This window comes from Parasteatoda tepidariorum, chromosome 10, assembly GCF_982258835.1.
Source record: "Parasteatoda tepidariorum strain Cologne lab strain chromosome 10, Ptep-v5.0, whole genome shotgun sequence".
In the NCBI taxonomy this organism is placed as follows: Eukaryota; Metazoa; Arthropoda; class Arachnida; order Araneae; family Theridiidae; genus Parasteatoda; species Parasteatoda tepidariorum.
This window is the reverse complement of record NC_141764.1, coordinates 101,703,680-101,731,327: the sequence shown is the minus strand read 5'-3', so window position 1 is coordinate 101,731,327 and position 27,648 is coordinate 101,703,680. Positions and strand designations below refer to the sequence as shown.

The 27,648-nt window shown below is 28.2% G+C and overlaps 1 protein-coding gene across 2 annotated transcripts in view; it reads left to right on the top strand.

Annotated features, from left to right (window-relative positions):
* Positions 1–1,334: 1,334 nt before the first annotated feature.
* Positions 1,335–27,648, top strand: part of sip1 (septin interacting protein 1) — a 50,513-nt gene continuing 24,199 nt past the window's right edge. The window contains exons 1-8 of one of the 2 annotated variants that reach the window (XM_043038805.3): positions 1,335–1,469; positions 7,966–8,093; positions 14,555–14,706; positions 19,054–19,193; positions 20,905–20,962; positions 21,479–21,685; positions 24,582–24,732; positions 26,936–27,224. In XM_043038805.3, coding sequence (XP_042894739.2) covers positions 7,988–8,093; positions 14,555–14,706; positions 19,054–19,193; positions 20,905–20,962; positions 21,479–21,685; positions 24,582–24,732; positions 26,936–27,224 — 1,103 coding nt within the window. In that variant the 5' untranslated portion in view covers positions 1,335–1,469; positions 7,966–7,987. Of the gene's footprint in view, positions 1,774–7,965; positions 8,094–14,554; positions 14,707–19,053; positions 19,194–20,904; positions 20,963–21,478; positions 21,686–24,581; positions 24,733–26,935; positions 27,225–27,648 lie in introns of both variants that reach the window. The other variant, XM_043038804.3, reaches the window with a different exon arrangement.

The window sequence follows — 27,648 nt, the reverse complement described above, 5'->3', positions numbered from 1 at the left end:
TTGTCTTGTAATATTTAAATGAAAATTTTCTATTTGCAAGATTCGCAAGGTCAACAGAAAAACAATGAAAAGAAATGAAAATATGTTTCTTAAGCATCTGAAGTTATCAGTAACTTAATAATAATTTCAAAAACGACTATGTTGAAAAAACTTCCGTTCTTTCAAATTTATTACAGAAAACTGTACAGAGGATGAAAAATACGCATACAATAATTCTTATTTATATTATATACGATATAGCTATTAATAGTTATTTGATACGATACGATACAGTTATTATAGTTTATTTATTATGTACCAATCTCATTTATAACACACCAATTTTTTTTAAGGGAAAAAATTGCAAGATTTTTTAAAAAAAAAACTGTGTTTTTTTTTCTTTTCTTTTTAAAATACGCAGCATTTTTTAACTAAATATTTAGAAAATATTTTAAAGTTGGTAAAATAAAATTTATAATAAAAATGAGGTGATAATTATACTAAACGTACATGGCTAAGAATACACAAAAATTCGGAACAAAAAATGTTCCCGTTTTATTCCGAAATAAGCTGTGCAAGAAACTAATTTATTTATTCGATTATATGAAACAATGAATTTCTGAGAAAAAAATCTATCTGTGAAATATATTCACAACTGATCTAGGTTAGTGTTTATAAGAAATCATGAAATATCTGGGTAAAAATTAACTTTGAAATCAGCAATCTAATTTAATCCAAACATTAAACAAATTCTATTTGAACGTTGAATAGCTTTCACCAGCAAATTGTTTGGTGAAAAATATCCGATAGTTGGGAGGGAAAATGAGTTCGAAAGCGCGAGGTTACAGGTTTTCCCTAGTTAAATGTGACTATAGACAATATTTTATAAGTTAAATGTGAAGCTTGCGGAAACTAACTTTTAATGCATATTCCGATTCACCTTAATTAAACAGTGTAAAATTATCTAACATACTCAATAGTATTAATACAGATAATTTATCAATTAATAATTGTTTCTCATGAGGTTAATTTTGTGACAAGTTAATAATACTGGCAAAGGTGCCGTTTTATGCATTAAAAAAAATTTTTTTTTTAAAGCATTGTCTCAACACAATTGGTGTATTTATTAGGATTCAGAAAAATTTTGGAGCTGTTTAAGAATCCTAAATATTTTGATAGTTTGCACATGATCTTTAAATTAATCTTTAAACTTTAGCTAACAGTTTAAAAAAGATATATTTAACTTCATTCGGCTTCTTTAGGGGTCCAGCAGAGCGAGATTTAAAATCAGCCATTGGCTTCGCAGTCAGACCAACTAGGCACGTTAACCGCTCGGCCACCTGGCCGGCTTCTTGAAGACGTTCTGATTGGTAAGCAGAAGCGGTATAATCTTTGTAGATTTTCGGACAGAAATGGGTAATTTAAAGCGTAATTGGCTGGCTGTGCTGCTTCATGAAAAATAAATAAATAAACATTAATATTGTTTTTGGGTAAGATAATTGAAATAAATAATAGTTATAACAATAAAATATAATGTCGTTTGCTTAAATTTTGTAATACATTGGCAAAATTCCACTGTGTTTATCTTATTTAAGAATTTAAAAATGTTATAATTTAAATTGTATTAATCAATGTTATAATACATATAATTCTCAAATGATCAGGTTTACAAGCTGTAGGATAGTTACCATATCATTCTGCTCTTTGCATTGCTTTTGTGTTGCGACTTTAAAAATTTTATGAAAGAAAAAATTCATGTTCCTCATTGATTTCCAAGCTGCTATTCAAGTCTTGGTAAATAAGAAGCTTTCTTCTTTTCACGAAATATTATTTGTAAAGAAGCAACTTTATTTGCAATTATTGCTTGAATTAATGTTTGGAAATTAATGAATTGTTTTACAATCTTATTGAAATGGAAAAAAATATTGTTTTCCATTGAATCCCTGGCCATGTCGGGATTCCTGGTAATAAAGAAGCAGCTATTCATTAGCTAAATCAGCTCTGTGTTTGTCACTGTACCATTCTATTTCTCCCCATAAGAAATCATAAAGTACTTATCAAAATAAAATTTAAAACCTCAAGAAAACTTCATCATAGTAATATTGCTGCCTGAAAAAGCTAAAAGCATATTCTTCAAAATAAAGACAGAATTTCCTTAAATTTACCAAGGAAGATATGTTTTGCCTGCTTTCGAATTTCGACAGTTCATCATAACCTCCAGCTGCATCAAAATAGCAGCCTCTGCCTCATGCTCTCTGTGTGGAGGTAGTCTCATAAATGTGCAACATTTCCAAATCAAAAGATATTGACCCTGAGAATACTTCCCTTTATGGATTTTCACATCTTTATAGGAAAGCAAAACAGGCTGGATGTAAGATTTATGTGTATGTATATATATATATATATATATATATATATATATATATATATATATATATATATATATATATATATATACATATACATACATATGTATGTATGTATATATAAATATATATATATGTATGTATGTATATATAAATATATATATATGTATATATATGTATGTATGTATATATAAATATATATATATGTATATATATGTATGTATGTATATATAAATATATATATATATTTATATATATATATATGTGACGCCCGGTGGCTGAGCGGTAGCGCTTCGCGCTGTCGTGCCACAGGTCCCTGGTTCGATCCTCGGGCCGGGCAGGGTTGACTCAGCCTTTCATCCCTTCAGTGGGTCGATAAATGAGTACCAAGCATGCTTGGGAACTAAACACTGGGGGTTCCGCGTTCGGCAGACCACCTGACCGGAACATCTGCTCCTGCACCCCAGAGCCCAAGGTCAAGAAAACTGAGATGGGCACAGTAGGCCTTGGCCCTCTATGGGCTGTCGCGCCACTGAGTTTATATATATATATGTATGTATGTACAGTGAAACCTCCGTTAAGCGGACATTCATGGGACCAAAAAATTTGTCCGTTTATGAGAGTTGTCCGTTTACGGGAAGGGTACCATAATAACGAAATTTAACACCGTAAATTGTTTTTAGAATATTCTCAAAGATGTAGAAATAATTAAATAATATCTACAAGGATACTGTAAATATCTACAAGAATATTTATTTAAACAATAAGAAAGATAAAACAGAATATATAAAGAAGTTTGATATAAATACATAATTCTGGATGTAGCTACAGATAAATAAATATAATTTTCCTACTAGCATAGATACTCAAGTTAGACATATGATGCCAAATAGGAGCGTACTGTCCTCAGTCCGTTTCAATTATTAGGTTCACATCCCCTTACACCTACTTATTATTTGATAGGGAACATGGTTAATACCTTCTTGGAAAATAAACCTCCCATGATTCCCAGAAAAAGTAATGCATACCTGTAAGTCATGAGGACCAATGGAGATGATTATTCACAATTGATCAGCTATCAAGTGTCTGAATAAATGTTTCATTTATATAAACACCTCAAAGATTATACTTCTGTTCTCTTTTTTTTACCCCAGTTGTGTTAAATACAGTCTTCAAATTGATAAGAAAATTAAAGAAATTTTCAATGAGGAAGAAGCATTGAGAGAAGTCATTTCGACTTGAGGGGTCTCATAACCTGTGTGGTCCAGATGAAAAGATCAAAAGATGCCGATGTCAGAATTATTTCAGGAGTGCAGTACCATTTTCTCTCCTTTCTTTACAAAGATAAGGCAAGGTGACAGGAGAAAGATTGATTTTTCGGTTTTGAAATAGCTTAACAATATTTTTAGTTATGGATAAGGCAAAAAGTTTTATTTACATGCTTTAAAAATGGTGAAAAGTTGAATTTTTTTATCTTGCAATTTATTTAGAAAAAGTAGTGTCCGGTTTGTAGAGATAAAAAACAACGTTTCAGGATCAAAATGACTGTCCGCGTCCGGTTACGGGAGTGTCCGCTTTGCGGAGAATGTACGTAATGGTTTATTCATAGAAGATTCCCGGGGAATTAAAAATATGTCCGTATTGAGAGGCGTCCGTTTTGCAGGAGTGTCCATAACAGGAGGTTTCACTGTATATATAAATATATATATAATGCCATATATATATAATGCCATATATATATAAATATACATAGGACATGCAACCTGTGTATTTTTATTACGGAAGTTTCTTCTGTTGTAGCATGGAGCTCTGTAGGCAGCGCATCTTTACATTTACACCCATGCAACCCAGGGTCAATCTCGGCATGGCTTCATTTGAAGGTCTCCTTTGTTTATCACAATTTATTCGTATTATACTGATTCCCCGGATGACCCTATTGGGGTGGGGTTAAACTTGTGGATTTAACTCACAAAGCAGAGTACGCTAAAAAAAGATGATTACACAAGTAAACTGGAGAACACATTTATTATTACTTTAAATGTTTAACTTAAATCTAAAAATCGTAATGTTGATCAAATATATAAAGAATCATCATCCACAATCTCAATCCTATGACGGACATCAGGCCTAAAAAGGAGGGCGGGCTGTTCATCCATCATGAAAAGAATTGTTCGTTCTTTTATAGAACACAATGTCTTACGTCACATTGATTATTACTTGACTTCCCTTCAATTCCCTGGAGACGAATCTGCAAAAGACTAAAACAATAAAATTTATAACTGGAAATTACTTATTTCCACAAAACTGAATTAAACGCAGTAGCGCATTAAAATGTATAGTCAGTTTTCTATATTACTTTTAATGACATTTGTTAGTTTTCTGTTTTAAATTAAACAGAAGATGAAGCTAATATATGTTCTAATCAGTGCTTGGATGCCTTGTTAAAAATTTTACTACCGAAAATTTTACTATTGTAAGTCTTTTGACTCGAATTTATGGGCATAAGCTTTACTTTAACCATAATTCCTCCAAAAAAAAATCCAATTTACACTTTTTTTTGTTCTAGTTCAGTAACATTTTTTTAACAATAATTTGACCCCCTTCCTCTTGGATATTATTAGAATCAATCCATTTTTAACTATGTCCTGCAGTGGACTGATCGTTAAGACACAGTTCCCAGTAGAACAGCGAAGTCAAGCATCACTGACTGTGGTCAGTGTGTGGCTGGGTGACCACTTGGGTCAATCAACGAAGGGACCGAGGGCGTGCGGTATTGGTCCTCGTTAAACTGTTCTACCGTAAAGTGCTCGACTTTGCACGCAGGTCTTTGAGCTACCGAAGGGGGGTGCCATCCCCTCTGCAGAGGATCAAAATTGTGATGGTATGTCTTCAGTTCATTCTCAGGGATGTTTCACAGACCGTCGCCAATAGCTCATTGTGCAGCTCTAGTGTGGCATAAATAAACTACATCTTTAACTATACTAAATTCACTGAGTATTTTCTGTTGAATCCTGGAAAGTTAAGGTCTAAATCCCTAAGTTATTTACAATTTCTTTCATTTTAATAATATTTTCGATTTAATAAAAATGTTCTTAATAATAAAGGAGTAACTTTTAAAGTAATTATGAAAGAGAATAAAAAACTTTTCTAATGTCTGATAATATTTTTAATGAAAATTTGTATGAAAAATACTTTTTAATTTTTTTTATTAGTTACAAATATTTAATTTCAATTGTGTATGGTGTAAAAACAAATATCAAAAACTAACTTCTTATATGAAGTAAAGAATAAACATTAAATGTGAAATATCACAAAATTATTAAATATCGCAAAATACAATTTTATGATGTTAATTTAAACTTAGATTTTCTTCATTAAAATATAGTTGTTATTTAGTAAAATCATTTTGTCTGTTGCATGGTTTACCTTTTTCAGATAAATACATGTCCCACGACCATTAAGTATGCAATATTAACTAATTTTCCCTTTCGTTATGTTTGCTTTCTCCATTATTTTAACACTTAAAAATTTAACTCTATTTAGTTGTTTTTCATTGAGGTAGCAAATAACATTTGCGTTTAGAGCAGAATAGCCACCTTCATCTCTTGTGATAGTCTGTACTTTTAGTCAAATTATGATTTTTGAAATATAGATGTAGGAGTATGAAAGTTTTATGAGAATTTTAAAGAGGAGAATATAATATACTGTGGGTTTCAGATTTTCATAGTGCTCTCTCTCTCTTTTTTTTTAATTAAATATTTAATTTATCCAAAATACATAAATCCAGAAAAGACACTATTGATAAATAATAACTTTTCAGTATTAAATATTCAAAAAAGGAACTATCATTTGCGAAGAATTAAATTTCTTTTTATAGTCATTACGTATGCTTTTTCAATTGAAAACTTTTGAGTAATTGCCGATGTTTAATCTCAGATTTAAAAGCTTGAAATGTAAAGCTGGATCTATATACGAAAAAACACCTTACTTTTTAACTTTATCTTAAAGTAAAATTTCTTTGCAACCCAATTTCAATGAAAATATTACTGACTTTAAAATAACTTATTTCATTTGAAGTATTAAATAAGTTAGTTTTTAATTATTTTAAAAACTTAAATATTTTAATTTTATGTTATATATTACATTAAAGTATTTAAATTAAAGCAGATTAAAATTATCAATTGTCAACCTGCAACTTTTATTAATTATTGTTTATTGTGTATACTTTGTTGATTAAAAACAAATTTGTTTCATTTTCCTAAACAGTTATATGTTTAGAGTTATTACTTTTGTAATATTTAATATATTTTTATTTTTTATAGTAGTTATTTTTTAATAAATATAACAATGTACGGTTATAAAAACCATGGAGAGAACTAATTTATGAAATATATTGGCACTTCAAATCTGATCCAGCTCATCATAGTAAAAGTTTCCTGACTGAAATACCAAGAAAGTGTTTGATTTGAGTGTCACTCTCTTTTTGAACTTACCTATAAGTTAGAATTACTCCTAGAACACCCTATCTCCACTGGTTACATCATTTCTTAAAAAGGCAGTCTCAAAATTCTAGGAAAACTTCCTTGTGAAGCATTTATAAACAGATTCAAACAAACAAGTTTATCTTTTCCTACATACTATAGATATGCAACATTGTCCCTTAAAAATGATTCCCTATAGATAAAGATAGAGCAGGGTAATTTGAAGCTGTGAACATTTCCTTATTGTAAAGAAGAATCGGCTAACTTATTAGTAAGGAAATGACAAGGAGATACATGGGTATCGTTTAGAGTATTGCTTCCTTGTGAGGAAAGAAGCAATATTTTACATTTTTGAACAAGGAAGAGCCTCATATCAACGTCGTAAAATGATTTTTTAAGTTTTAATGTTTACTTAATAAAATCAGAATTTTTTTTTTGAACTTTTAAAAAAATGAATAGTTTGAGAAAATATTGCCATTTACAATGAGGGGGGGGAGTGTTTGAAAACCCTAAACCCCTCCCTTACCTACGTCCCTGGTTTTCATATTAACTTCGCAGCAAGAAATTGATGATCATAGAAAAGGAAAAAGCTTAGACTAGTTAAACTAGTTAGAAAAAAGTAAAAGGAAGAATAAAAAGTTTGTATTCTTCAAAAACAAAAGAGCTATGAAATTTCTACATTCTGTGTTAACTTTAATGTCTCAAAGAAAAATTTCATGAAATTTTTAAATATTAATATTTTTAAGAGGGAGAAAAATTAAGATTTTCAAATTTGGAATGGTGATATACTCTGTTTTATCAATAATTTTCTGGGCTCACTAGATTCACATGCCCCTGTGCAGTTGTCAGTTGGTTGCAGTAGCCTGAAGTATACATTTTTTTCTACCTCAATGAATGAGTACATAAGGGAATTTTAATTGTGTTAGATTTTATGAATTGTTCTTAAATAATATTTTCCTTTCAAAATTATAATTAGCAAGAAGCGTGGTTAGTGTATAAAATTTTGATCAACTTATAGGCAATAAGATTTTTTTTTTCAACATTTTCTAATTGTGTCTATTGCTTGTATTTTTTTTTTTTACAGTAACTTGCCTCATGCGTAAGTTTGTTATAAATGACTTTTCTTCATGTTTTTTTAGGGTTCATTTATATTTATTAGTCATGACGGATGGTATTGAGAAATTTGAGGTTACTGATTGGGATCTTGAAAATGAGTTTAATCCTAATCGTGTAAGACATAAGCTGACGAAGAAGCAGCAAATTTATGGTATGGTTATTTATTTTCTGTATTTTTGTTGATGAATAATACTTTTTATGTCCAGGGTGATTATAAAATAACTTTCCCACCAAATGACCTTTTTCTTTTCTGAGTGTTAGTGGTCACCCTTAATAATTCTTGGTAATGCTTGTTTCATTCTATATTTAGCTGAATGCAGTGGTCGAAAAACTACATATTTTTTGTAATTAATTGCACCTACTTCATTATAAATGTAATTAGTTACAACTCATTTTTTCAAATATTGTGAGTGACTACAAACTACTTTGGAAATGTAATCACAACTTCACTACTTTTAGGAGATGAACTAAAAGTAGTGAAGCTTTACCTCTATGTTCGAAATGGTTTTGAATAAGAAATATGAAGAATTATTTATAAATATTTATTCATGTTTACATGAGCCTGTTTGTTATTCTAAACAACTTTATTACGAATGTGTGATTTTAACCAATAACTTTTTATGTCTATCTCGACAGTGAATGCTTAATTTTTGCTAAAAAATTATCAAATATTTGTGATATTGTAAAATGCTCTTTTATTTTCTCTAAGAAATAAAGTACATCAAAAATTACAAAGCAAAATATCTTCCTTCCTATTTAAATAACAGGTAAGTGTTCTTTTAATGTTTCCCGAGTATACATAGATTTGCATTTTAAGATATGGCTATTCAAATTAGAAGCAGGTGACTTTCTATGATAGCTTTTTGTTCAAAGGACAAAGTTTACAAGCGAGAGGAGTAGTAGTAGTACTTTAATTACTTCACCCTATTTTATACGTGACAAAAAAATGTCCATCTTCATATTTCTCAACCAGACTGAAAAAAGTACTATACGCTGGACAGGGTATTTCAATGCTATCATCATTAAATATAAGATTTCTGGAAAACAATGAAACAACCTTTATGAAAAAAAAAACTTGCGGCACTCAAGTATTAGGCATAATTTTTATTTTTGCATTCTCCTTATGCCCAATGACGGTCACACGTAAGATTTGTTTCAATCAGTTTAGTAAAATGAATTGTGTCTAAACCACATTTCTTTATGAATCTAATGTTAAAATTAATTCATAGGAATTGCTCCACTACCTTAAAAAGTGGTGTATTATACTACTAACTACAAAAAAAAGTAAACTACAATAGTCTTGCTACTTGTAACGAGCTACTTCTGACCACTAGCTGAATGTTATTCTGAATAATCTTATCTGCATGATAAATATGTACATGTGAAAAGAAAAACTTTTTGTTATTTTTTCAAATTATTTAAACAGCGCATTTTTAAAATAGAATTTTAATTTTGTAATTAAGACCCTTATTAGGGGAAAAGGATTCAGTAATTCTGAGGATCGGTATTTTCCAATGTGTATTGATATCTCTGAACAATTTATTATATAAATACTAACAATTTCTAATGTAGAAAAATCTTGTGAGGTGTTTTGATCATCATTGGGGTCCATTTTTGATGACGTTAGCATTTTTGATTATTTTTTCTATTTTAGGGTATTCTTTAAAATACTTCTTAGATAGTTTTAAGAAAAATAATTGGGTCATTATTTTGTATTTTAGAGCAATTTTTAAGTTTTTGAGGTACTTTTAAGTTTTTGTGTACAAGAACTAAAATTGTGATGCAATAAATTATATTGACGATTAGAGTCAAGTGTTGCAAAAGGGAAAGATAGAATAGAGTGTGGTGCAGCTAAGTAGAACAAAGTTATGGAGAAGAACTCTAACTTCCAAATTATGGCAAAGTCTCTAGTACAGTGTGTCAAAAATGTAGTCAAACGTTTTGAGGTTTTAAAAAATCAATAGATCCATTTTATAAGCATTCAAAAACCAAATGTCATTTCACTGGAGGAACATTCAACAACCATTTTTATTCCGTGCCCTGCGGCAGTCTTCAACCGTTTCATTGAGATCAGATACCTTAAACCGTTTCATTGAGATCAGATACCAACAACCCTTTCATTGAGATCAGATACCAACAACCCTTTCATTGAGATCAGATACCAACAACCATTTCATTGAGATCAGATACCGACAACCATTTCATCGAGATCAGATGCCAACAGCCGTTTCATGGAAATCAGATACCAACAGCCATTTCATTGAGATTAGATATCAACAACCGTTTAATTGAGATCAGATACAAACAACCTTGCCAACAACCGTTTCATTTTCGTTTAGATTAGACATATTTTTTATGCTGGCCCTCTAGTGGAATGGCATTTGGTTTTTGAATGTTTATAAAATGGATCTATTGCTTTTTTAAGACATCAAAACATTTGACTGCATTTTTGACCCACTGTAGGTATGGTGAGGCAACAATATTTCAAATTGATGTGTCTAAAAGCTGGACTGTATGCACCAATCATATCAGTAGATGTTGAAAGAAGCTTCTGTAGGCATTAAAATTTGCTTTCAGGCAAGAGAGGATAATTTACATTTCAAAATATCAATAAACATTTAATAACCCAATATCAGAGTTCTCCCAAGGAATAACAAAAGCGCAGGACGCTTCCTGACAGAAAAAGGCACTTTGAGTTTTGAAAGGGCACTCACTTAACACTGTAAAAATGTGTAATATTACGTAATAACTGAATTTCATCCTCAATACCTTTTTATACCATTTTATGTGTATATTTCGAATAGTAATTCTCACTCATCAAAACAAGAGAAAATTTTATAGTTTATAAAAAAAATGTCATGCTAAATAACAATCACTGCATAATTTTTTTTCGAAAGAAGTAAACTAAAAAAGAAATGATTATTAGTAAACAATTTGAAAGCTTTTTTCTATAACAACTGAAAATTTTGAGAAAACAAATATTTAAAGATGCCCCCTTTTTTTTAAAAAAAAAGAAGGCACTTAAAAAATAATTTTAAAATTTAAAATCACTTAAAAAATTCATCAATATTCCCCAGAAATAGTAAACTTTAAAAAATTTAACCAGTTGAGAATAATCTTGAAAAAATAAATAACTAATAGTTATCAGAATTAAACCTATAAAAAGGATAATTTTACCAGTGTGTAATTATTATTTAAATCGTGAAATAATTTTGTTTTAATGGAAAATGAATAAAAAGGCAATGTTCTTTAGGGATGGCCACTTATTTTTACCAGTAATGCGGGGCGCTCTTCTAAAATCACTCAGGGAGAACACTGCAATATATACAATAATCTCTGATATTCCAGTTTTTCTATTCATTAAAATTTATACACAAAAAGAAAAGGTTAAGGAGTAAATATATTTTTGTTTGTTATTTTAGCATATAATATGATTATTTTAAACTCTTATGAATTTAGAACATGCATTGCATTGTTTTATATATTTTGAAACGAATTAAGGAAATTTTAAAGAGGAAACCATTATTCTATTTTAGTATTTTCACTTAAATAATAGGGAATTTTCATAATTTTAAGGAAATTTTTTGCATCTTTAGGGCAATTTATAGATATTTTTTATGTTGTCTAAATCTGTATTTTAGTGATCATTCATTGTTAGTCATCAATTGTTTTCAATAGCATTTATAAAACTTATTTTAAAGACTATAATCCTCAAGCATCAGATTAAATTGCCATTGATTTTCGACCAAATATGTCACAGTCAAAAATATGTTAAAGTGGTTATAAAATTTTTCTGAAGTTTCTCTATAGACATTTATCTATTTGATTTTATTGTTGCTTACTAGAAATATTTTTCAAGCAGTAAAAAATTTAAATTTTTTTCTTAAAGTTATGTTTAAAATATGACAAAATATATAATAAAATAAATTTTAAAAAAAGTAATACTGTTTACACAGAACATGATTGTTGGAAAAATAATGGTGATTTTTACTAAAAAATGGTGATTATACTATCAATGAACAACCATACTGGTTTAAAATTAAACAGATAGCTAAACTGTAGTTTTTGAAGGTTTTACAGTGGAAAATGAAAAGCATTTTAATAGCAAATTTCAGAAAAAATCAAGATATAAGGAAAATTAATTAATCTTAATTTTCTTTCCTTTACCTATTTTTTTCAGAATCTGTAAAAAATATTAAATGTGTAAAAAGTCTGAATGATATTATATTTTTTTCTTGCAAGTACAGCTTTTAAAATGCATTATAAAAAATAAATATTTAAAAAAAATATTTTAGTAATTATACACTCAAATTATATAACAATAAGTGAAGTTTGAAAGTTTAATTTTCTTTACAAAATGTCATTTTAAATTTAAGACCAAAAGTTTGAACTAAAAAAAAGGAATGTTAGTTAATATTAAGATTTGTACATTTAAGTTTTTATATAAAAAAAAGAAGTAATATCAAAGCCGTTATTTTTTGATATATTACATTAATTATTTACTACCACGTCATTATACAATTAAATTAATTGTTTTAAAAGCTGATAAAATTTTTTGACTCTTTAACACTAAAATGTCACTCTTCAACACTAAAAAGTCAATATCTTTTCAAAATGTATATATATTTTTCTTTTGTAATGTTTCTAATAAGTAGAAAAGATATTTGTCTAATCTGATCTTTTGTATTGGTTAAGTGTTCAACAGCAAGTTTTTTTTTTATTTTTTAAATTAATTTAGGTTAAGAAAAATTAGAATAAGGGTAAATTTTATTATTGATATTTTTTCTCTCAAAACAATTAAAAAGTTAATTTTTAAACTTAGAATATAATGATTAAGCCCAGTTTCCAATTAGGCTTATGTACTGAACAAACCACAACTTTGCTTAATTTTCTAAAATAGTTGAGCCATCTTCTCAACAAAAAAGTAGCATATGAATGAATTATACTCAGCAATCTCATTTGCGTACAGTAAAATCAACACATGCCAATCTGAATAAGTATTGTTTTAATGATCAGATTTTCTCCTAGTGAGTGCTAAACTTAATGTTTAAACGGCTTGAATTCAAATATGCTAATAAATTAATGATAACTGTAAATTAAGATGCAAAATCGGGCTCATAAACTTCCTTTTTTAGATGAATTTGTATTCTTGATTTTGTAAAAAAGGGGTTCAAACTATGTAAGAAATCAATCTATTAATTTTTGATATATGAAAATTTATTAATTATTTGTAATTTTTTAAAATGTATTATTTGTTTAAGAAATTCCAGACATAGCGTAAGCAAAAAAGTGAAATTAAGGGGGACCTAATGTCGGAACAGTCTCCTAATTAAACTATTGAAATCATATTTTCCAAATAGTGGCTTCAAGAATTGCCAAGCTGGTCAAAAATTAAAGGTATGGTTATTTAGAGAAAGGATATTTTTGTGTGATTATGTAACTTTTTCCATAAATTAATTCGATGATTTGTTACAAAGGATCGTTCTTTTGAACCATTAAGATTGGTAGTACGTGAAAATGAGAATTAGAGCAAATTATTCAGGAGGATATGTTTTTTTCTTTTCTTTTCTTACTGTGCAGTACTTAATAATTGGATTACACAAAATAACTTTTGATCTAATGATCGGATCTTATTATACTGGGACTCAATCTTAATAGTTTAAATATTTGTATTAATTAATGTTGATGATATCAGACGTAAAATCATGCTTTCTCAGAATAAATGTACCTTTGTCCCCGACGCATTTGGATTCCCGGTGCTCAAAATATGCAAAACTATAAGACTCCCTGCAATAGTTTTTTTTCAAAAATCATTTTAATAGTAAAGTAGAAAAAATAAATCATATCTTTTTAAATAATGTTATTTTATGTATGGTAAAAATACAAAATTTGAAGAAAATCTAATGAAGTTCCTGAGAAATTTAATTTTAAATATATGACTTCTTTTTCATATCAGATCTTCATATACTACAGAAATATGATTTTATAAAAGTCCTATATATAAAATTAAATTTCTTAGGAACTACTTTTCCAATTTCGTTAAATGTTTTGTTGTTGTTGCTGTAGGCTGTTGAGGCAAGGGGAGAGATTGTTCTTTTTCTTCAGTAGCGCCATCTATGGCCGAGAATTGCCACACCCATTTATAGGGCGGGCGCATTCATACATCCACAGATCGTAATTTTGATCTAAACCAGAGAACGATCAATTTCCAAGTCAGTATTCCCAATTTGTTAGGGAACATAGAGGACTTTGTGACCCGACAGATTTAACATGCACCAATCAAGCACCCTGCCAACCAGGCTGTCCTTGTTAAACATTTTATTTTGCTAATAAAAATTACATTTCTTAAAATTTTGTTGAAATTTCTGTACCGTAGGTTCACTTAATATATATGTATATTTAATATTTGTATGTTTTTGTGTCTGATATAGTATCTTTAAATATCGCCCACATTTATTTATTAGCATATTTAAGACAACTCCATTAATGTATTATAGATAGAGTATGTGTTGATCTGATCACTGGAACAAAAGTTATTCAGGGTGTTCCTTTTTTTTTAATTCGCTTTTTGATTGAAACTAGCTCTCAAATAATTGCTTCTTTATGTTTAAGGCGTATTTGCAAGTGATGATAGTGAAGAAGATGAAAGACCAGGTTTTGGTCATAAAGCTGCTACCAACAGCATGTCTCACATTAACTTCATCAGTGGAGGTGTTCGAACAATTGGGGAAAAAACTGAGAAAAAGGCATCTGAAGATGAGGATGTAAGAAAGTTTTCTATAATTTCTTCTTATTTATGTTCGACTTAGTTCTTTGTTTAAATCGATTTTTGTTTTAAGTGGTTGACATTTTTAAATTTAAATTTTTGTGAAAATATATTACCATTTAAAAACCTTTTTCTATTACATTTGTAGCAACAAAAAAAAGTTTTGCCCATAAAAATGTATAAAATAGATTTTTTTATTGTCTGAAATTCTTAAAGTAACCTGGTAATCTTACCCTCCTTTTTATGTTTTATTAAAGTCCTATTTTTTATTTATGTTTTAGTGAAACCTGAGTTGTTGTACATTGTTCGTTTGTATGTTATCCCGCTTCTTGCGTCATTTTCTGCTGGTCTGTGAAACTTGCCTATGCCGATAATATTAAAATATCCCAGATTTTATGTTACCATTATGAAGAAAACCCTGATTTATATGACTTCTAACGGATTAAATTCATTTTTTTCTACAAAATTAACACAAACTTTTTGTTGACTACTTGTAATGCATTTTTTTAGTTGTCTACACCTGAAAATCAACTTTAAAAGGACAGGGATGAGATTTTTCCGCTTTTTAGCGGATTTCCGCTTTTTTCACTTTTATCTCTTAAATTTCAGCTTTTTTATCAAAAATTCAGATTTTCTAAAAATTTCATTTTTTTAAACAAGTTATCTGCTTTTTCAGAAAGTTCACCGATTTTCAAAGAGAAACAGAAAATTCAAACTACATAGCTGCCAATCCTTTCTCATTTTTACTTATTTTACCTATTTTCTCTCCTTTTACACGCAGCAGATAAGATTTTCCGAATTTTTTACCGCCCTCCAGATAGATCCGATTTTCGTAGTTCAAACGACGCTGCTTCTGACAAGCCTTTTAGAGGTCCCAAGCCTGGAATCTGCTAATATCTCGATTCTTATTCACACGATTTTAAAATCAAACATAGCTTTTCATATTTGCTTGTTGCAATTCTTATTCACGCGATTTGAATTTTGTACGTTGCGATTCTTATTTACGAGATTTAGAAATCCGATATTGTGATTCGTATTTACGTCTTTTTAATAACCTATGTAGCGATTCGTATTCACGCAAGTTTAAAATTCAATGTGTTGATTTGCTCATGCGGTTTATAATATCAAGCATTGATCTTCGTATTTATACGTGATTTTAAAATAAGGCATTGGGATTCGCATTCACGCATTCTAAAAGTTATGCATCATAATTCTTATTTATGCAATCTAAAATTATGCATCATGATTCGTATTTACGCGATCTAAAAATTATGAATCGTGATTTGTATTTGCACATTTTAAGAATTCTATATCCCAGATTGTATTTTCTCATTTTCAAAATCGTATATCTAGTTTCATATTCATGTGATTTCAAAATCCATAATTGTTATTCACATTCACGCAATTTTAAGATCAACTACCGCGATTCTTGTAAGAAGTAAATTTTTTTAAAATTAGTTACTATAAGGGTGACTGTTTTTCTAACGACGATTATTAGTATATGTAAGTGTTACAACATCAGAGAAACTGGAAGAGAATATATTCAAAACTTACATGCTGTGCTTGCAAAGAAGAAAAAATAGGATTTGTCACAAGATGTTTGAAGATGGACTAACGACTAAATATAGCAAACATAAAAGATATAGCAAACAGAAGCAATCACTTAAAAAAGGATTTAATTAAAAAAATTTTTTGGGGGAAAAAGAGTTAATTAACTCATCATCAAAATTTTATTTATAATTGCTGCTATTTATGCTATAAAATGCAAAATTCTTATCAAATGAAAAACAATTATCTTAACAGTTGCTGATTGTCATGTAATTTTTCAAACTAAAATAGCAATTTTTGTATGTTAAGGAGTTACTATATATTTCTACTTCACTGTTATTGATATGTTTCAGAGGGCTGTAGTTAGATTAGACTATAATATGAACATAATGATTCGGTCCATTGTTAAAGTTTTTTTTCCAATATAATTTAAAAAGTAATATTACTGATATATTTGCTATAAATCACATAACAGTATTTATTAAAAGAAATGAAATATTAATGTATATTCTCAGTAATTTTAATTTGTTAAACCAGGTAGTTTTTCAAGTAATAATTGTCTCTTATGTGAACTGAGGAAAAATATAATTTCTAGCTTTATTTTTTCAATTGGTAATTTTTTTTTCACTAAATGTTAAGTATCAATGTAATCGTTTTTATAATAATAGATTAGTACACAATTGTATGTCAACACATTATTTATTACCTTAAACTGTCTGGAATTTGTTATTAAAGGGTTGCGCTTGCGTAAAATTTACTATCGTGGAAATTCAGCTTTTTTGCGTTTTGGCTAATCTCATCCCTGAAAGAAGCAAAATAGTTTTTATCACTTTTTATAATCATGTTTTTATATATATTTCTTATCTGTTAAAGATCAAAATTTAGATAAACGTATTGAAATGTTTTAACGTTTTTTATAAAATTTTATTTACTTAATACCCATGAAATTAGTTATAGCAATGACTTACAATTATTTTAAAATTTTTTTTATAAGATAATTAATTGAAAAGAAATGCATACTTTTATTAGTGAGGCATGCCATTTGTAATTAATTTTTTTATAATATCAATGATCTTATCTAATTTATGCAATTTAACATAATACATATTCATTTTAACATTTTAAAATCTATCTTAGTCAAATATCTTAGTCTAATATGAGAACCATTCAATGTAAAAGTTTAATGAAAATACATTTTGTGTAAAAGATTTTGTACAAATATACCCTCACACAGTAAACACATCTGATGAGGGAGTTAAGGTTAACTTATAATACTATTTTGCCAATTCAGTGAAGTTTTAATATGTAATAAAATAAAAAAAAATTCCTTAAAATATTTTTTTTTTAGACATCTTATAAATGTTTTTTTTTTTATTTAAATTTTTTTTATTTTTAAATTTTATATATATATATATATATAAAGCTTTTTACAATACTTTGAGACAAATTTGATTAATTTTAGTAGTTAACATACGAGATAAAGAGATTACGGTTATTCATACAGTATAAATTCAGCTCTTGATAGAAGTCAATTTACATGGGTGGTCAACTTGTGAGGCTCCACGGTTTTGTGTTTAATAATAAAGTTAACTTCTATAATATAACAAACATTATCCTTCATGGTATTTTGTATTGTGGTACTATCGAGAATAATAATTATCAAATAAGGTACTGTTGCAGTAATTATCAACAATATATTATAATTCCCTTTGCAAAATTTTTTTTTTAATAATTACTCTTTGATTTTTTTAAAATCATAGGCTGATGAGGTATTCATATTTTTCCACAGAAAATCATTAATGAAAAATTTCTTTATTAATTAACTGATTATTATTTTTGAAATTTTTTTGTTTAGTTTTGGGTTCAGTTTGTTTATTCATTGAGCTAGATTCTGATCTGTGTTTAAATTTTAAAGTTGTAAGCATTTGTGACTTAGAAAAAATTTGAATTCGGAAGAAATTTTAGAAATGTTTACAACCTTAAAATTTTTTAACTCTGTATAATATAACATTTTGACATCAAGCAAGTTTTGTTCATGTTCCTTAACATCGAGAAAATAAAATCAGTTTTCTGTCTGATCTGGGTATTTAAGAGCTATAGAATATTTTAGAAAATGTTGAAATTTTTTTTCCTTAAATTTGGTAACAAATATTTCATTAATTCAGCTTTAGAAAATTGGAAAAGGTGTCATAAAGTATAGATATTTTTCTGAGAGTATGTCATAATACTAAAATCCTGACAACTAAAGTATAGCGCCTTATAGCTGATTAATAAAAAAATAATTAAAGCTTTTCAATCTAAAAGTTGCTTATAAATTGTAATATCTATTTTAGCATTTCTTATAGTTTGTTTTGTTTGGCAAGGAAAATAAAAAAAAATTTTTTTTTTTTTACATTTTTGTTCTGTTATTTATTATTTTTTTTTGTTAAACAATTGAGTTAATAAACATTTCATTCTCTTAATATTTCATTGTTTAATAGTTTTAAATAAATAAATAAAAGTAAATATCAAGTTATAAAATTAAAGTATGAAAGAAACTTGCATTTTTTATGTAACCAACCAACATCTGAAAACAGTTCTTAAAAAATATTTGCTTATTTGCAAGAACTACAATGAAAAAACTTATTCACCTGAAATGTAGTATTACCATGTTAGTGTAAAATAAAAATCTTCCCCTCAAATCATGAAAATTCTAATAATTTAGCGACGGAAAGCTGAAATTCGATTGCTTAGCAATATTTTGCTTTAGAAGGTTAATGTTGAGTTGAATAATTTTATTTTTTTTGTTTATTTCTAGCAAAGTTCTAGTGAAGAAGAGGCAAAACCCAAGCCACCCCCACCCAAACAGTATGGCAATCAAAGAAGTGGAATGAGTGGTAGTCGAAATGCTCATCAAATTGCAGGCCTTAGATCCTTTCAAAAAAATGCTAATAACAGGTGTGTATGGTTTTTATGAGTGAAATTTTACTTTTTTTAATCTTCAGTCATTTGATTGTTTTAGACAGGGATAACCTTTTTTGGATTTGTCAAAAAAAATGAAATTTGCAATGCTAGGGGTGCTGATATAAAAATTAAATTATTTAATGTTAAATGAACCTGAACTAATATATTTGCAAGGTTACAAAGCAAATTATGATTAATATATATATAAAAAGAAATTGAATCTGTATCTAAAGGGTGTATCGGAAAGTCGAACTGGCCCGATAATCAGAGAACCTTTTTAAAGTCAGTTTTTTTTTTGTATAATCAATAAACTACTTAAAGATAAAGCACTTACTTGTGTTATATTATTCTGTCTAAAGGAATGATGCAATATAAAAAAAAAACAATATTATTAGCTTTTAAAATTTTTGTTTTTTACTTCATTGTCATTTTCTAGCAGTGAGAATTTAATACAGTAGGGAGAGTAGGGTGAGAATTTAATACAGTAACCGATTATCCGGAACGATCGGGACCATCGCTATTCCGGATAACTGATTTTTCCGGTTTTCTGAATAGCTACAAATGCCTTTTTTTTATTGTTAAACCCAACTAAAAAAAAAAAAAATATTTGGAAATAATCTTAAAAAGAGGAAATAAAGATAAAGTAATACACTAATGATTATTTCCAAAATGATGGTAAGGTAAACATCTTTCAAAACAGAAAGAAAAATCCTAAAATCTTACGAGGAAAACAAATTTTTTTTTTTTAAAATGGCGGGAAAATTTACATAATTTCGTTCCAGTTTTCTGATTTCCGGATAACGGGTTTTGTACTGTAATATAATTTAAAACGCGAGTAATATAATCTGTAATAATGATAAAAATTGTATCAGAATGTTTTCAATGCTTGTCGGAAGTGTAAGTTAACTGATTTGTGGCATGATCGAGCATTGGATGGTTGAAGTTCTAATGTATGTATGTATTTATGTAACAATATGTTTAAAATAAGCAGTAAAGATTTCTTTAAATTCTTTCAAATAGTTTTTGAGATAAAGAGCAATGAATTAGTTTATTAAATTGGTAAAATGCATCTCTGAATCCCTTTAACCTTTTCATGGTAATTTTATATTTAACATTTTTTCTTTTAAAAAAACAAGCAAAAAAAAAAAAAAAAACAGGAATAAAAGAATATAGCGTTTAAAATTTAATGAAATTTATAGAATGAATTTTAATTTAATTTCTTGATTTTTTAAAGCTCTTAACTTCAAAAAACAATTGGAGACTTGAGTGGGTGATGGATCTAAGGGACATTTTAGTGAACATGAAGGCAATTGGGGGCAATGATTATGCCTTTCTTTAATTTCATGTTCACAAGCTTTTGATTGTTGAAATCTTTAAAGCTCTACAATCATTTAAGCTATCTGTATTTTAATCTTCCCACCCTTAACATTTTTATTTTCAACAAAAATATGGACTTTAAAAGGTCACTTGTGAGCTGTTTGTTCCCAAATGTGCTTAGAACTTTCTTCCACTGCAAAAACAATCAGAGATTGTACCTTCATCCTCAGAAATTTATGACATTTAAATACTTAGTAAGTAAATAAAGTGCTGTTGTATAGTTAAACTAGACTAAAGATAGAACTTCCCTGATAAATATAACCTTCTCTCACTAAGCACTTCAATTAGCTATGAGATTTTAAGAATTGTAATATTTTTTTTCTTCAAGTGATTTTGGAAGCTGGGAAAAGCACACCAAGGGAATTGGCCAGAAGTTGTTGCAAAAGGTAATACTACATTTATTCTCCATTCAATTTGCTACTGAGAAATGTATTTTAACGTACCTGTCAATTTTTCCAAGTTTTCTTTAAAGATGCTTTCTGATTTATTGATATGGAAACTATATAAAAAATAATTATTTTTATTGAAAGAAAAGTTTCTATTCGTAAAAAAAAAAAAAAAAAAAAAAAAAAAAAACTTGTTTTAACCAGGATTTCTTGGAAGAAACCTATATTTTTCAAGAAGTAAAAGAAAAAAAAAACGATTTATTTTATTGCAATCTTAAAATGTTTTTTATTTTATTAATATTGTTTTCATTTTATTGTTTTTCGAAAATGTATGACTTATCGAAGTTTTCATTAAATTTCTTATTTGAATTATAATTTGTCTTCTTTTTAAATAGTTTTAATTTTTTTTCTTTAATTTGTTTTAAAAATCAAAATATTCAATTTTTACTTAAAAATTTATTTTGACTTTCATATTTAGTGTTCCCTAATTCAATACATTTCTTTATACTTTCATAGATGGGATATGAGCCAGGAAAGGGCCTTGGAAAAACACTCCAAGGAATAACTACACCGATTGAGGCAAAATTGCGTAAAGGAAGGGGAGCGATTGGTCTCTATGGTCCTGAACAGCCCACCATGATGCGCGTGGGTGGAGAACAATCTATTGAAACAGAAGAAAGTAGTGAAAAACCACATCAAAGGCAGTGGAAGAAGAAAACTGGAGTAAAGAACCCTCTTACTTTAAATTATTAATCTTACTATAGAATTTTTAATCATTTTAGCTATGTTAAATAAGTTTAGATGTTACTTTGAATGACCGAAATGGGCAGTTGACTTCCACCCGTGAATGTTGACAATGTCATAGTCGCTTTGGTAAATGTCCGAAATATGTACTAGGTCTAGTTAAGTACCACTGTCCGGTATACCCTACCCTGATGTTTTTTTAAGATCAATTGCCACTGCCCAATATGCATTTAACCATTACTCAGAATACTGATATTTCTCCTAATCTTTTCTCAGCAGACATTAAAATGTCAAATAAATATAATTATACCAACAAATAAATTAATATCAAGTCAGACATAACAAATATTTCGAACATTCGCTAAAGCGACTGTGATTATTGTCATTCACAGTGACATGGACATTTAATCTTGTATATAAAATATACCCCCTCATATTTAATGTTTCCAATTTCTTAAAACATATTTATTCTAAATGGGTACATTTTGTGTCTGATTTTGTGAAGTTGTAGTTCACTAATATTATTTAATTTTTAATATCTTAGTATTTTCATAAATTGGTTTTTTATCATTTCAGCTGTAATATTGAGAGCCAGTTTTGTATAGCCACAAAATCGTATACTTTTTTCAGGGCTTCTAATAAAAAAAAAAGATCAGATCAAAGATGCCTTGATTAATAGTTGGCACTATTTAATTTGTATATTTAAGTCTTTTTGCTTGTTATTTTTCAGTCATTTCAGTTATAATAATTAATTTGTGATGGCTATTGTTTTGTCACAAAATAAGACGTGGATTCAAGGTTTCCGAAGTCGAAAAATGTTTTTTAAAAGATTGTATCTGATTTTGTAAATAAATAGTTATCACTCTTTAATTTTTATAGATTAAGTGTTCCTCTCAAACCTTAAAAAAAAAAAAGAAGAAAAAAATATATAGCTTATAAAAATTTTATCTCTAGGTCAAAAGAGTTTTTTTATTAGCCTTTTTAATTTGCTTACTATTTTTGTATTTCACATAAATTCTGAAATTATTCCAAAATTAAATATAGTCTTGCTCTTTAAATAAATAAGAATTTCATACTTTACTTCCCTTCTGAAAATTAATTTTTTATATGCTGCAATATTTGTGATTATAAACTTTATACATTAGCGTACCTTTCATTTAACTATCTCTATTATTGTATTTATGTTCATTTAATTCTACATTGATAGTTGCTTTAGGATAATATATATCAAAACAAAATTCGCCATAAGTTCACAAATAAAAATTCGTGTCAAATTTTAACTCCTTAGTTGTATTTCAGTAGGCTATTGATCGACCAAACATGGTTTTTTCCCTCTACAAAATGAACAGAATTAATAATAAATAATTCTTGAACTAATTTAATTGTCAGAATTTTTTTTTGATGTATATTTTTTGTTTTGTTATATATAATTGTTTCCAATTTTCTAAGTCTTATCGATTTTGTGCAAATAAAATATTAAGGCAAAGCAGAAAAAAAATATATTAAGGTTAAGCAAAAAAAAAGAAGAAAAAATATTAAGGTAAAGCGAAAAAAAAGTGAGAAAAAACTTAAAAAAGCACCTAAAATTCTATTAATTGTCAAACAAAGTGAGACTTCAATAAAAACTTTGTCAAGTTCTTAAACAAATATGGCTCTTTAAGCATATCAGATTTCAACTGTGTAGTTGCATTCCTGTGACCTGTAGAGCAGTCCATATGGTATCTTCCCCTCAAGTTAAATAGTTTATAATTCCCTAACTAATTATTGAAAGTTAAATTTTTTTATTCGAATGTACTCCCAGTACATTTTTCTAGATACTCTCATAATTTCACATTCCTATGTCTTAAAGTTTTTGCGCAGCGAAATAAAATGTAACATTGAGTGGAACACTTGAAGCAATGGTGTCGGCAGTCCTTACAATTTAATATAGAGGAAACATAAACACAAATCATAGTTAATATGCAGATCTCTATCCCATAATTTATTATCTTGCAATTTCTGGGAAAATTTTGGAGAAACTGCTGAAGTTACAAGAATGTTTAATGTTTAATAGCATTTTCTTTTGCATGAATATTTTCAAATAATGAGATTTATTACAACATTTCTGCTGCATTTTTTGGCATTGGTTTGAAAGTGTGATAACTTATTTACTCAAATACAAAAATCTCTTGAGAGATTGAAATGGATTCTTAATCTGTTTTGAAGACTTTTGATCAAAACTACAACCAAAATAAAGAATAGAATTAAAAAGAAAGAGAGTTAGAAATGTTTGTATAAAAAAATTCCATTGATAAATAAAGATAAATAATGTCTCCGCAAAGCTTTTACTGTTGCCCTAATAGTGCCTGTTTTTGCTTTTGTCATGCTTGCTTATTCCATTGGTCTTGCTTTTAAAAAATGAATGTAAAAATACTGAAGTATTGTTGACTACGATTTATGACACATTGACATGTAATTTAATTTGAATTCTATTTTTTACAATTTTTAAATGCAATTAAGTAGATAAAAATCAATAATGTTATCACTTTTAATTATGAAATGACTGAGTATTTGGGGTGTCTATAGATGTCTCTCTCTTGTTGATTTTCAGGTCAAAAAAAAAAATAATAATATTAATTATATTTGTGAAAAGGGATATATTAAGGAGAATTTTAATTTTCAAACTTGCACAAATTTAGAATGTTGGAGTAGCGTCCCTGCATCTGCAAGGTTAAAACCAGAGTGTTTTTCAGTATTTGTTAATATTTGTTTTTTGTACTAGGAATTTCTTCTTTTTAATAACACGAAGGTTTTCTAAAATTGTAAATAAAGTAATTATGATTTATTTTTTTTACGAGGAGTCTTAATTGGAAATAACAATATTAATTTTTTTCAGGATCGTAAGCCAAAGATAGAATACTATGCACAAAGTGTGGAAGAAGCTTTGGAAGAAGGGGCTACAAAGCGATTTAGAGGTGATACTTCATACCCGATCAGCTCAGTCAAAGTGATAGATATGACAGGTCCTGAACAAAGAGTTTTGACAGGTAAATTATTGGATATACATTACACAAAAAAAGAAGCATTCTCAATAGCTTTTGACCCAATGATTGGATTTTGACATTCTAGTGCTCAATGTTACAGGTTTGAAAAGGTGACCTCAAATATGCTAATAATTAGTGAAGATAGTATTTTAAGCTACAAAAACATATTTTTTAGATGTATTTACGATACAATACGTCTAAACGTATTAATTAACACTTAACGTATAAACGTATTTAACATACAATATATTTTTTTGACAAATTCAGATTTCTGACACTCAAAATATGGGGTGTAACAGCAATCTGAGAAATATGGCCCCCATAGTTTAGTTTGGAGAGCAGTCTTAAGTTTGGACCCGTTAATTTTACTTTTTGCCATTTCTCGAAAATTTTTTAAGCAAATTGAAAAATTTTTGCACACAATTAGGCTTGTTTTTCCAACGATAATCCCATGCAAAAAATAATTTTTAATGATAATTATATTTATATATATTTTGTATTTAAATATATTTTATATTTAAATGTATTTTATATTTAAATGTATTTTATATGTAAATATATTTTATATTTAAATATATTTTTTATTTAACAATAGTAGAAAAAATTGTATTGTAAGGCAAAATACAAAAATATATTTACTGAAAATTTATAAGGCAAAATACAAAATTTGAATGAAATCGATTTAATAGTTCCAGAGTAAGACTGAACAATATAAGATAATTGTAGATATATTGTTTGTTAGACATTGCAATATAGTAATGTATAGCAATGTAACATGCATTCTAATATTGTTTCTTTTGAATCAAAACTGCACAGTAAGAAATTTCAAATCAATTTAAAATGATTAAATTTGTAATGAAAGAAAATGTCAATTATAAAAAATGCTTTTATCGCATAAATAACATTGATTAATTTTTTAAATTCAAATAAAAAAATTGGATTGACTTACAATCGAATTCTGAATATAAAAACATGCGTAAAATTTTTTCCAAAATTTTTATTTCAATTAATTATGACTTTAGATTTAAATAATACCTGAACTAAATATTAAACGATAATGAAAAAGTTTCTTTCAAAAAACGAATTTTTTTCTTTCATCGAATTTTAAAATAATTCACGAAAAGATAGAGAAATCCACAGTGCTCTGTTAATAAAATATCTGCAGAAGAGAGCTTAAGTCGAAGAACTATGCAAGTTATATTAATTGAAGATCTGGGTTTTCGCTCTTATCACAAAAGAAAGGTTCAAGGCCGGGCAACTGCACAAAATTAGAAAGGTTACAAAGATGTAAGAAATTGCCGAACCGGCACGGTAACGAAAGTGTTGACAGAAAAATTTTTTCTGGTGAAAAAATATTTTGCACAGAACATAGTTCTGGTGCTAAAATTAATGTTGTATATTCAGCAACCTTCGATTACATACCTGAAAGTGTAAAAACTGTGCACTGCTTTCAGAGCAAGAATTTTGTAATGGTTTGGGCTACAGTGCCAAATAACGGAAAATTTCCTCTGAAATTAATCGATAAAAGGGTAGAGATCAATGCTGAATATTACAAAAAAGTATTGGCTGCACATATATTGCCACATGCTTACAGATTTTATCCCAAAAAGGATTGGATATTTCAGCAAGATTTTGCGCCGTCACTCCGAACCAAAACTACACACGCTTGGCTCCATGTCAATTGTCCGAAATTTATTAAGCAAGAAAATTGGCCCTATTCTTCATCAAATCTAAATCCTTTAGACTATTGTGTTTGCTGTATTCTAGAATCTAAAGTTAATGCTAAGTAGCACAGAAGTTAGGACTTGCTCATAGCTTCTTTATTGCATGAATGGGACAAATTACCTCTTTAAATGACTAGTGCCATCATTGAACAATGGTGAAAAAGATTATCTTCAGTAATCGATAAAGACGGTGGTCGATTCAAATAAAACATTTTTAAGGTAAACTTCTATTATAGTGTGTCCTGCAGTGGACTGATCGTTAAGACACGGTTCCCAGCAAATCACCGAAGTCAAGCATCACTGGCTGCGGTCAGTTTGCGGGTGGATAACCACTTGGATCAGTCTGCATAGGGACCGAGGGTGTGCGGTATTTTTTGTATAATTTGAATAATTCCTAATTATGACCTGTATTGCGTCGAAATGTATCACTTTTACCCTAATTAAAATTCTGTTATTTATGCTGAGTTGCATTATTTCTGTAGGTTACCATCAAATTGCACAACAACAACGTAGACGACCAGAACAAGAAGTTGAAGAATCTAAGCCTCAGACAAATAAAGGTGAACACTTCTCTTTGCCAGAATTAGAATACAATTTGAAGCTTTTGAGAGACGACGAAAAGAACAAAATAATTCAGTGCGAGAGGCAGAAACAGTTTGCGGAAGATAGAATCATAACTTTGGAACACGAGCAAAAGAGATTGCAGCAGGTACTGATTCAAGAGGAAAAACAGATCCTAACATTAGAAAAAGTTTTAAAAATTGTTGACAGGTAAATTGATTTGTCCCTTATTGAATCTATATGTCATTCTTAAACTGCAAAGTGTAAGTATTCTCTTCTGCTGTTTTACAATACTAAAAAAATATTCTAAAAAGACGAATTTAATTGTTGTTGGCAAAATAAAGGACAACTGATCCTTAATAATCTTTTATTTTCTTCTTCTAAATTACCTTTTAGGGGGGAGGGAGGTTATAAAAGATCCTTTACCTAGAGGTGTCTTAGTTGCCATTTCTCCTTTTTTGTTTGTTTATTTGTTTGTTTTGTCAATCTTCTTTCTTTAGTTTTTATGTTTCAAATAGTTTTAAACACAATTAGGATAGTGTTACCTTGAGAATTGCTCTACATGACAACATTTGGTATCATATGATTAAACTGGATATTCAATTCAAATATTTTTACAAAATTGATTTTTTGC